Consider the following 12944-nt stretch of genomic DNA (forward strand, 5'->3'; position numbering starts at 1 on the left):
TTCCCGCCCAGTTGAACAGTTTCAAGTGCATTTTGGTGGGTTTTGAACATATTTTGGGCTGGAAAACTTCAGCAGTATACTTTATGTCTTTAGTATGTCTTTAGTAGGCAGCACGATGGTGTAGTGGTTAGCGCTGTCGCCTCACAGCAAGAAGGTCCTGGGTTCGAGCCCCGTGGCCGGCGAGGGCCTTTCTGTGCGGAGTTTGCATGTTCTCCCCGTGTCCGCGTGGGTTTCCTCCGGGTGCTCCAGTTTCCCCCACAGTCCAAAGACATGCAGGTTAGGTTAACTGATGACTCTAAATTGACCGTAGATGTGAGTGTGAATGGTTGTCTGTGTCTATGGCCGAATCCCATTTCACCCCTTGGACCTGGCCCTTCCCCTCCATTTTGCGCGTTCACGTGAAGGGGTAGGGGTATCCCAATCCCAGTTAACGCAGAGGGGTAGGGGAAGGGGTAGGGCTTCTGTACCCCTCCAAACGGAGATTTTCCTGGAGCTGACTCCGAACGAAAGGGGTTTGAGTGATTTCCCACAATGCCATGCGGATTTCAGCGAGATTTCATGCGGATTTCAGAAAGATGGCGGTTCCCGCGGCGAAAGATTGTCATAAATGTATTTTCTCCATTATTTACGTGTTTTAAGTTGTTATCCAGAGGAAACACGCCGCTTGATTCGCTTTCGAGCTGAGAATGAGCAGCGATTTCTGAAATCCAAGCTGCTGCTAAAAAGCTTTGGGAGTGAGTATTGTTTTCGGTTGCTTGACTGCGTACGTTTTGTTCTGTTATTCTCGCTTTTATTGTTTACATGAGTGTTCTGACACCTCATTCTGTCGGATGTGGTGCACGAAGCGCCAAAGATATCCCATTCAGTGGTGTTAGTTAACAAATCACACCCTGCCAGCAGAGATTTCTGGTTCTGGCTCTGACTGTAGCGGCTGGTCGCAGCCAATGACGCATTTGGTCGTGTTTTGCTAACGTAAACGCTGACGGAGGTACGCGATGACGTATGCGATCGTTGAAGGGCTATCCCAATACGTAGGGGTTGAATTTCAAGCCCTATCCCTTGTAGCTCAGTTTCAAGGGGAAGGGCCAAGGGGAAGGGGGAGGGGGAGGGGTAGAAATTAGAATTGGGATTGGACCTATGTGTCAGTCCTGTGATGACCTGGCGACTTGTCCAGGGTGTACCCCGCCTTTCGCCCGTAGTCAGCTGGGATAGGCTCCAGCTTGCCTGCGACCCTGTAGAACAGGATAAAGCGGCTAGAGATAATGAGATGAGATGAGATGAGATGTCTTTAGTATGGCAACAGATACTGCTGACGTTTTCCAGCCCAAAATATGTTCAAAACCCACCAAAATGCACTTGAAACCGCTCAACTGGGCGGGAAAAATCCCAATCTGGCAACACTGCACATGCATAGTAAAGTAGAAGTGCCAGCCAAAAACAGACTTGAAATTCAGTTGCTTGAGCTTTAAAATTTTATCGGGGGGCCCTAAATTGTAATCTTTCATAGGGCCCAAGATTTCTAGCGGCGCCCCTGATAGCAACAACAAAAATTGTAAGGGGGGCGCTGTTGTTTATTTGCTCTCCGAGGGGGGGGGGTGTTGTAGTGCATTCTGTGGCCACTAGATGGCATGAGTGAGCCTGAACAGCAGGAGCAGCGGTGGTGGTGATGATGGAGGAGGAGGAGGAGGAGGAGGAACGGCTTGGAGTGGGTTTGTGTGCCGTTTCCGTCCATCGCAGAAGCCCAGTAGGCTGAATCCGCTCTGAATCATGGCCACCGACACCATATCCGCTTGCACTGGATCCAACCTGCTGCAGCCGATCAGTGAGATGATCAACCTGCCTTTAGATCAGGTAACTGCTTCTGCACGACTCTTTATTCAGAGCTGATGATGTTTAGGAGATGAAACATTCCTGTGCTGGAATAACTGCAGTTCGAATCCCAAACAAACCCGAGCCGCAGTTAAACTGGAAAACATCCTGTTTTCAATCAACACCAGGCTTTTCATTGAGGCTTGTGTTGTTTGCATAATGATGCTGTTTGTTTGTCTGTCTGTCTGTCTGTCTATCTATCTATCTATCTATCTAAGGATGCATTTTCCCTCTTTGATCAGCTTCAAAATGGACAATTTGTCCCATGTGTCCAGTTTGTGTGGTGCAGCGGACAGAGACGAGCAGAGACAGAAAATAAAATCGTGCCCAGATATGCCATGTTTGATGCCCAGTCTCCTGTACAGCTTTAGTGCCAGGCTGTTTTTTTTCTCAAAATGTCAGCCTTGTTGCATTTGATCACGCATCATCATCATCATCATCATCATCATCATTTCAGGCCCTGAAGTTTCCCCCGGACTGAAGCATCTTTCTGTCTCAGGATGATCTCATCTCATCTCATCATCTCTAGCCGCTTTATCCTGTTCTACAGGGTCGCAGGCGAGCTGGAGCCTATCCCGGCTGACTACGGGCGAAAGGCGGGGTACACCCTGGACAGGTCGTCACAGGGCTGACACATAGACACAGACAGGGCCGGCTCTAGGTCTTTGGCTGCCCTAGGCGAGATTGAGTTTTGGCCCACCTCCCCAAGGAAAAAACCCCTCTAATAGCATCTAAATACCACTTTAATCTAATCACTCTATTCTATTACTATTAATCAATGTACGGTGCATGGACAATAAACAAGAAGTCATTTTTATCTTTTTCAAATATCGTACATCTGAGACAAAAGACAAATTATTATACATACTACGTCGACTCTTGACAGTTTGCACAAGCAAACCTCACCGTCTGTTAGCTAGGCAGACATTGATTCAGGCGTCTAAAATATTAATTTGCCACTATAATGGTTGATATGAGAGATTAGATCAGACTTACCTCTATACTTGGCTCTATTTGTTTCTTCCTGTAGCCTTCGTTTGCGCCCTTGCGCACCCGAGAGTTTGGATTTCTTCATTTACTCGATACACACTCGATAATCTGACAGTAGGCTATTCATTCTATAATTTTCCACGGTACACTTGGTGATCTCTCACGGCACACTAGTGTTCCGCGGTACTAGAGTTCGGCAGCACAGTGGTTGAAATCACTGTACACCACTGATGCACTTGGTAACATCTCCATTCAATAACTCCATCCCTCCTTTTTGGTGGGGTTTTGGTCACCCTTGGCGCCCCTGGGCACACTTTGCGCTCTAGGCAATTGCCTAGGTCGCCTATAGCAATCGCCGGCGCTGGACACAGACAACTATTCACACTCACATTCACACCTACGGTCAATTTAGAGTCACCAGTTAACCTAACCTGCATGTCTTTGGACTGTGGGGGAAACCGGAGCACCCGGAGGAAACCCATGCAGACACGGGGAGAACATGCAGACTCTGCACAGAAAGGCCCTCGCCGGCCACGGGGCTCGAACCCGGACCTTCTTGCTGTGAGGCGACAGCGCTAACCACTACACCACCGTGCCGCCCTGTCTCAGGATGATGATGTTCAGTATTTTGCCAATACCTAATAATTTCACTGAAACACAACCTGATTGCTTATTTCTTTTAATCAGGCTGGGGGAAAAAAAAATCTCATAACCTTATGGCGGGCTATCGGTTCACAGCAAGAAGGTCCTGGGTTCGCGTGCCGGCGAGGGCCTTTCTGTGTGGATGTGGACGTACGTTCACGTCATTGTATGTAAACTTCTGACCACAACCGTATGCCGTTATAAGCCCATTGCATTAATAGTGACTTACGATGTCGTAAGTGCTATGACACCTTTATAAAACGCTACCCAGCTTTTTTCAGTAGTATGAGCACGCAAAGTTTCATTGAAAGAAAAGAAAGCACAACTTTATTCATCACACACCTGTGAAATTTCCTCTCTGCATTTAACCCATCTGAAGCAGTGAACGCACACGTGAGCAATGAGCACACACACTTACCCATAGCAGTGGGCAGCCATGCTAAAGCCTAGGTCACAACCGGACGTACGATTTTTTGGCCGTGCGATTTTTGGCGTTTCCCAAATCACTGCGTTTTTTTTTTTGTTCGTAGAGAAAGACGCACATTGGCCGTAAGTTTGTCTTGCAACCTGAAAAAAACGTAAGCGCCCGTAGAGTTTGTTTGACATGACAAAGAACCTCTGCGGCTCGAAAATCAGCACGTCACACACGCACTCTCCGTGCGTTTCTTGCACGTAGACCAGCCGTAGGAGCACGTATGGCCAGTTGTGACCAAGGCATAACAGCGCCCAGGGAGCAGTTGGGTGCCTCGTTCAAGGGCACCTCAGCCCAAGGCCGTCCCATATTAACCTAACCGCATGTCTTTGGAGTGTGGGGGAAACCGGAGCACCCAGAGGAAACCCACGCAGACACGGGGAGAACATGCAAACTCTACACAGAAAGGCCCTCAACAGCTGCTGGGTTCGAACCCAGAACCTTCTTGCTGTGAGGCAACTGTGCTAACCACTACACCACCGTGCCGCCCTGATGTAGCTTATGTAGTTTCTGAGAAAACTTGTCCAGATTGAGTCCACTTGGACAAAGACCAATAACATAAATCAAGGGTCATAACTCTGAAAAGAATAATTTCTCGTAAATGATTTTCAAACTTGGGTGGCACGGTGGTGTAGTTGTTAGCACTGTTGCCTCACAGCAAGAAGGTCCCGGGTTTGAGCCCAGCAGCTGATGAGAGCCTTTCTGTGTGGAGTTTGCATGTTCTCCCCGTGTCCGCATGGGTTTCCTCCGGGTGCTCCGGTTTCCCCGACAGTCCAAAGACATGCAGGTTAGATTAACTGGTGACTCTAAATTGACCGTAGGTGTGAATAGTTGTTTGTCTCTATATGTCAGCCCTGTGATGACCTGGTGACTTGTCCAGGGTGTACCCCGCCTCTCACCCATAGTCAGCTGGGATAGGCTCCAGCTTGCCTGCGACCCTGTAGAACAGGATAAGTGGCTACAGATGGATAACCTTATGGCCAGCTCGGGGTGTTCCGATTTAGAAATGTTCACGGTATGATAACCCAGTCTAAAATATCACGAGGACTTCTTCAGCGGAGAGGCCGAAATTATGAAATGATTAAGATTAACTTGTCAGCTCAGTGATCTTGCGAAAGTATGGACTCCAAGGCAGATGTACTGAAACCCATATTTAAAAATCGTCACCCCGATTATAGCGATGTCACTTCAGAGAAATCTTGGTTTGAATTTTAAGAAATGAAAGTTCAGGTTTTTTCTGACGTAATTCCGTTACTGACTTTTCTTTCCTCATGAAAGATTTTGCGTTCAGTGTGAAACATAAAAAAGCATAGCCAATTATTCTAAGGTCAAAGGATACCCCAGACAGTGTGAAATTTTTATTTATACTTATTTTATTTTTATCTTGAGTACCGCAACTTAAAAAAAAAGCTTCCACATTTTGCTGTAACTGTAATTCCGTTACTGAAGAACGAACCCTAATGGTGGGTTCAGATCAGACTACGTGATATTGTCTTCCATGATGGTGACCATGTCAGATTAGGAGATCATAGTCCATAAATTCTTGCTGTGTTTTGGTCTGGAGACTGGCGACACGACAAGTTTGAGCCCGTCCAATTATTGTTTGTGCCCCTGTGTGTCGTCAGGGAGGAGGGTCAAGGAATTGTTGGTCATAGCTATCGAGGAATATGTCCGAGTTGTTGTGGGAAAATCCAGAACGTTCTGACATGGTAGACTTTTCATTTGGGTGTTGCGTGCCTGTTTTTTGATTGTCACATTACAAGGCTCGTTCGTTGTTTTTGACGTTCATATTCAGGCCAAATGCTGGAAATTTGTCAGCCACAACAAAATTGGGCTGAATTTGTGTAGTCTGATGCTGGTGAACCCTAACGTTAGGGCTCACGGCCAAACCCTTCACCTAGACAGTGTTGTTGTTGAATCACTAAACCTCGAGTCCCCAGTGTTCAAGTCCGAGTCATTAAAGAAAATTTCCAGTTGAGTCCGAGAACAAGACTCCAACTGCACCATTTGACGGTGGCTGTTGCTGCCTTTCTGTGAAACCATCTCTGCTACTGTGTTGGACTAACGTTCCTGCTCGACTGCCCCATTTTAGTTAACAGGCTACAGATAAAAAGCTTGTTCATCACACAGCAAGCCCCGCCCACTATCAACAGGGCAAATAACATGAGAGAGGGTTAACACTAGCTAGTTCATCGCTCAACAAGCAAGCCCCGCCCACTATCAACAGGGCAAATAACATGAGAGAGGGTTAACACTAGCTAGTTCATCGCTCAGCAAGCAAGCCCCGCCCACTATCAACAGAGCAATGAACATAGCGTGTCACTTCCTTTTCTGGGTGGAGTCTTGCCAAATGACGATTGAAGTTCGAGGTTGTCCCCGTCGTCTCCTCGATAGTTCTTCTACATACGGAACACGTAGCAGTGCATTTTTTTCTCACTGCACGAGAAGTCTGTATAAGCAAAGCGGACAATCCTAGGGGCGTTCACTCCAGGCATTTTAGCGCCATTAACGTTAGTTTGTTCCTGAACATGATGTATGAACAGGTGAATGTGCATTCTCTTGCACAACATTGGTATAAAAATTAATGTAGATATAAATATCTTATGCCAAATTATTATGGCATGTTACAAAAAATAAAGAAAAAATCCGAGTCCTCGTCTCCAATTTACAAGTCCGAATGCAGTTAATGCACGAGTCCGAGTCATCAATGCTCAAGTCCGAGTCAAGTCACGAATCCTTAAAATTAGGGCACGAGTCAGACTCGAGTACGACAAGCCTGCACCGAGAATCTTAGCCTTAAACTTAACCCAAGTCTAAACCTAATCTTTTCTCCAATCCTAAATTTAACTCTGTAATATATACAGTGGCATGCAAAAGTTTGGGCACCCTTACTGAAAATCTCTGTTACTGTGAATAGTTAAGTGAGCAGAAGATGAACTGATCATCAAAAGGCATAAAGACGACGCATTTCTTTTCAGTGTTTTCTGCAAGATTTGTGTCTTAATTTTGGTTTGTACAATTGGAGAGGGGAAAAAAGAAAAGGAACACCATGCGAAAGTTTGGGCACCCCAATACATTTGAGTTCTCAGGTAACTTTTACCAAGGTTCCAGACCTTAATTAGCTTATTGAGCTGTGGCTTGTTCAAATTCTTCGTTAGGAAAGGTCAGATGATGCAGATTTCAAAGCTGTATAAATTTTCTGACTCCTCAAACTTGTCGCTAAAATCAACAGCCATGGGCTCCTCTAAGCAACTCCCTCGCATTCTGAATAATAAAATAATTGATGCTCACAAAGCAGGAGAAGGCTACAAGAACGTAGCAAAGTGTTTTCAGGTAGCCGTTTCCTCAGATTGTAATGTTATTAAGAAATGGTAGTTAACAGAAACAGTGGAGATCAAGGTGAGGTCTGGAAGATGAAGAAAACTTTCTGAAAGAACTGCTCGTTGGATTGCTAGAAAGGCAAATAAAAACCCCTGTTTGACTGCAAAAGACCTTCAGAAAGATTTAGCAGACCCTGGAGTGATGGTGCACTGTTCTACTATGCAGCGACACCTGAACAAATATGACCTTCATGGGAGAGTCATCGGAAGAAAACCTTTCCTGCAGCCTAGCCACAAAATTCAGCGTCTGAAGTTTGCAAATGAACATCCAAATAAGCCTGATGCATTTTGGAAACAAGTCCTGTGGACTGATGAAATCAAAATAGAACTTTTTGGCCACAATGTGCAAAGGTATGTTTGGAGAAAAAAGGGTGCCAAATTCTAGGAAAAGAACACCTCTCCAACTCTGAAGCATGGGTGTGGATCGATCATGCTTTGGGGTTGTGTTGCAGCCAGTGGCACAGGGCACATTTCATTGGTCGAGGGAAGCATGGATTCGAATAAATACCAGCAAATTCTGGAAGCAAACATCACACCATCTGTAAAAAAGTTGAAGTTAAAAAGAGGATGGGTCCTACAATAAGACGATGATCCAAAAACACACCTCAAAATCTACAATGGAATACCTCAAGAGGCACAAGCTGAAGGTTTTGCCCTGGTCCTCACAGTCCCCTGACCTAAACATCATTGAAAATCTGTGGATAGATCTCAAAAGAGCAGTGCATGCAAGACAGCCCAAGAAACTTGTAGAACTGGAAGCCTTTTGCAAGGATGAATGTGTGAAAATCCCCCAGGTAAGAACTGAAAGATTATTAGCTGGCTACAAAAAGTGTTTACAAGCTGTGATACTTGCCAAAGTGGGTGTTACTAGGTACTAACCATGCAGGGTGCCCAAACTTTTGCTTCGGGCCCTTTTCCTTTTTTGTCATTTTGAAAATGTAAAAGATGAAAATAAAAAATTGTTTTTGCTTAAAATATAAAGGGAATGAGTCATCTTTAACTGTATGCCTTTTGGAGATCATTTCATCTTCAACTTGCTTAACTGTTCACAGTAACAGCAGTTTTGACCAGGGGTGCCCAAATTTTTGCATACCACTGTAAATATAACCAGTCAGAGGTTTGGACACTTCTTCTTCATAGTAATCGACTTCTATATTATCAATTATATAAAATCGTCTCACCCAACTCCTGATAGGCCTAGCACCTGTCAGCAAATAAGCTTTTTCCATTTATCCCAATCTTTAAAGGGGACCTGAAAGCAAATTTTTTTAAAATCAAAATTCTATTTCTCATTTTATTAAATATAGGAATGCATTTTTGATAGCTATTTTGTCACTGCTATAGCAAGTTATAAGTGTTTGAAATATGTACAACCCCGATTCCAAAAAAAGTTGGGACAAAGTACAAATTGTAAATAAAAATGGAATGCAATGATGTGGAAGTTTCAAAATTCCTTATTTTATTCAGAATAGAACATAGATGACATATCAAATGTTTAAACTGAGAAAATGTATCATTTAAAGAGAAAAATTAGGTGATTTTAAATTTCATGACAACAACACATCTCAAAAAAGTTGGGACAAGGCCATGTTTCCCACTGTGAGACATCCCCTTTTCTCTTTACAACCGTCTGTAAACGTCTGGGGACTGAGGAGACAAGTTGCTCAAGTTTAGGGATAGGAATGTTAACCCATTCTTGTCTAATGTAGGATTCTAGTTGCTCAACTGTCTTAGGTCTTTTTGTCGTATCTTCCGTTTTATGATGCACCAAATGTTTTCTATGGGTGAAAGATCTGGACTGCAGGCTGGCCAGTTCAGTACCCGGACCCTTCTTCTACGCAGCCATGATGCTGTAATTGATGCAGTATGTGGTTTGGCATTGTCATGTTGGAAAATGCAAGGTCTTCCCTGAAAGCGACGTTGTCTGGATGGGCGCATATGTTGCTCTAGAACCTGGATATACCTTTCAGCATTGATGGTGTCTTTCCAGATGTGTAAGCTGCCCATGCCACACGCACTAATGCAACCCCATACCAAAAGAGATGCAGGCTTCTGAACTGAGCGCTGATAACAACTTGGGTCGTCCTTCTCCTCTTTAGTCCGAATGACATGGCGTCCCTGATTTCCATAAAGAACTTCAAATTTTGATTCGTCTGACCACAGAACAGTTTTCCACTTTGCCACAGTCCATTTTAAATGAGCCTTGGCCCAGAGAAGACGTCTGCGCTTCTGGATCATGTTTAGATACGGCTTCTTCTTTGAACTATAGAGTTTTAGCTGGCAACAGCAGATGGCACGGTGAATTGTGTTTACAGATAATGTTCTCTGGAAATATTCCTGAGCCCATTTTGTGATTTCCAATACAGAAGCATGCCTGCATGCGATGCAATGCCGTCTAAGGGCCCGAAGATCACGGGCACCCAGTATGGTTTTCCGGCCTTGACCCTTACGCACAGAGATTCTTCCAGATTCTCTGAATCTTTTGATGATATTATGCACTGTAGATGATGATATGTTCAAACTCTTTGCAATTTTACACTGTCGAACTCCTTTCTGATATTGCTCCACTATTTGTCGGCGCAGAATTAGGGGGATTGGTGATCCTCTTCCCATCTTTACTTCTGAGAGCCGCTGCCACTCCAAGATGCTCTTTTTATACCCAGTCATGTTAATGACCTATTGCCAATTGACCTAATGAGTTGCAATTTGGTCCTCCAGCTGTTCCTTTTTTGTCCCTTTAACTTTTCCAGCCTCTTATTGCCCCTGTCCCAACTTTTTTTGAGATGTGTTGCTGTCATGAAATTTCAAATGAGCCAATATTTGGCATGAAATTTCAAAATGTCTTACTTTCGACATTTGATATGTTGTCTATGTTCTATTGTGAATACAATATCAGTTTTTGAGATTTGTAAATTATTGCATTCTGTTTTTATTTACAATTTGTACTTTGTCCCAACTTTTTTGGAATCGGGGTTGTAATATGTCCATATGTCAAAGCAATGGCTGTAAACGAGATTCTTTGAGACCTGTGTGAGACATCGTAGGACGGAAGTAAAACGTACAGCGGAAATCAAAGTGACCAACATCTGCCAACATTATCAAAAGACGCGCACACCCTCATTCGAATGCTGACGTAATCAAGCCAGAAGTTTTGTTTGTTTTGATAGCAATTAGGAAAGTTTGAAAAAGGTAGGCAGTGATCATCATTTAAACTTGTTTTTGTGCAATATTTCATTTGGAAAACAGTTTTCAAAATGGTGGCACTGACACTTGGCTGACACTTCATGTTTCCAAGTCTCGTGAAGATCGCATGGATAAGCGATGCCTGCCGTGGACCAAACGAACTAAATTCAACATGGCTAAAAACCGAATAGGCCGATAAGTATATTTAATTACAATTAGTTGCCAATACGAGTCATGATGTAAGGTTACTAAAACGGAAAACGTAATTGAATAACATGTTAATTAAGAAATAAAGCAAGTTTAAAAATGACTTCAGTTCTGTTTTAAATAATTCAGCTTCTATTACAGAGTCCAAAGATGTCAATCTTGCTGTGAGTGACTCAGTCATGTTTTGGATCCATTTCTTTCTTGGCCGTCCTACGGGTCTTTTAGTCGTAGGTTTCCAGATGAACCATTTCATTGGTATTCGTTGGTCCTCCATTCTCACCAACCACCTAAGTTGGACACGTTCCACAAAAATGAGGACACTCTCTGAACCCTTGTAGTGCAACACGTAGATCTCGTGTAGTGCTTTATAGCCCTCGCCTTTTAGTCTTGTCTCCGATATTCCCACCATATCCCAATGTTTCTCTCTCATGAGGTCAATAACTATTGCCGCTTTTCCACTACCAACGCAGCTGAGTTGGGCCGTGCCGTGCTGAGTTGGGCTGAGTCGAGCTGAGTGGGGCTGTTGGAGTTGCATTTCGACTACAACCGCGCTGAACCGTGCTGGCTGGAAGTGGGTGGACACATTGGGTGGAGTTAGCGAAAGTGGGTGGACGTCACGTGATGTCGTTAGGCGGCGCAAACAGTGACATCAGTGACCTTTTAAGCGGTAGTCTCACGACCCGGATAGTAAACAATAAACATGGAGGATATGGAGTCATTAGTGTTGCTGGTCTTGGTGCTGTGGCTTGTTGTCACCGACAACGCCAACAGATACTGGCAAGAGCGTATAGATGAGGCGAGGCGTATAAGGCTTCAGAAATTCTCGTAATTCGTAATTCTTCTTCTTCCGGGTTTACGGTGTTTACAGATCCCAGCGTGCTCGCGGGGCGTGTGTGGGCGTGTGAGGACACTCCTCCTCACCAATCAGTGCACAGGGGAGTGTCTCCTCACGCCCCGAGCCCCACTCGGCTCGGTTTGGCTCACTTCAGCCCTACTCCAAAACCGTGCGAGTTTTGGGTGCTGAGTAGGGCTGAAGCGAGCTGAGTCGTGCTGCTCCGAGGTAGTCGAAACGCGAGCTGTGTCGGGCTGAAGTGAGCTGAAAAAGGGTAGTGGAAAAGGGCCATAACTTCCTCTTCTTTACCGCATATCCATCCATTTTGGCATATCGCTACAGTGACGTGGCCGCTCTGACGGCTTCAGCCATCAGAGTGTCTCAGGAACATCACAGTAGTGGTTTCCCGTTGCCTTCTACTGGATTATTATCAAGGTTTTCTCCTCTCAACCATTCACACACACATTCACACCTACGGACAATTTGGAGCCACTAATTAGTCTTTGGACTGTGGAGGAAACCCACGTAGACACGGGGAGAACATGCAAACTCTACACAAAAAGGACCCCGCTGACCATTGGGCTCGAACCCAGAACCTTCTTGCTGTGAGGTGACAGTGCTAACCACTACACCACCATGCCTAGCGCGTATAATCCCAACATTTAGGCCCAATCCCAATTCTAATTTCTACCCCTCCCCCTTCCCCTTGGCCCTTCCCCTTGAAACTGAGCTACAAGGGATAGGGCTTGAAATTCAACCCCTACGTATTGGGATAGCCCTTCAACGATCGCATACGTCATCGCGTACCTCCGTCAGCGTTTACGTTAGCAAAACGCGACCAAATGCGTCATTGGCTGCGACCAGCCGCTACAGTCAGAGCCAGAACCAGAAATCTCTGCTGGCAGGGTGTGATTTGTTAACTAACACCACTGAATGGGATATCTTTGGCGCTTCGTGCACCACATCCGACAGAATGAGGTGTCAGAACACTCATGTAAACAATAAAAGCGAGAATAACAGAACAAAACGTACGCAGTCAAGCAACCGAAAACAATACTCACTCCCAAAGCTTTTTAGCAGCAGCTTGGATTTCAGAAATCGCTGCTCATTCTCAGCTCGAAAGCGAATCAAGCGGCGTGTTTCCTCTGGATAACAACTTAAAACACGTAAATAATGGAGAAAATACATTTATGACAATCTTTCGCCACGGGAACCGCCATCTTTCTGAAATCCGCATGAAATCTCACTGAAATCCGCATGGCATTGTGGGAAATCACTCAAACCCCTTCGTTCGGAGTCAGCTCCAGGAAAATCTCCGTTTGGAGGGGTACAGAAGCCCTACCCCTTCCCCTACCCCTCCGCGTTAACT

At 44.9% G+C, this 12944-nt stretch overlaps 1 protein-coding gene across 1 annotated transcript in view; it reads left to right on the plus strand.

Annotated features, from left to right (window-relative positions):
* The first annotated feature begins 1767 nt into the window (after window positions 1–1767).
* Window positions 1768–12944, plus strand: part of mboat2b (membrane bound O-acyltransferase domain containing 2b) — a 145556-nt gene continuing 134379 nt past the window's right edge. Inside the window, exon 1 of the mRNA XM_060917851.1 lies at window positions 1768–1851. Within this exon, the coding sequence (XP_060773834.1) occupies window positions 1768–1851 (84 nt within the window). The remainder of the gene's footprint in view (window positions 1852–12944) is intronic.

The sequence above is a fragment of the Neoarius graeffei genome, chromosome 3 (genome assembly GCF_027579695.1).
Source record: "Neoarius graeffei isolate fNeoGra1 chromosome 3, fNeoGra1.pri, whole genome shotgun sequence".
Classification (NCBI taxonomy): domain Eukaryota; kingdom Metazoa; phylum Chordata; class Actinopteri; order Siluriformes; family Ariidae; genus Neoarius; species Neoarius graeffei.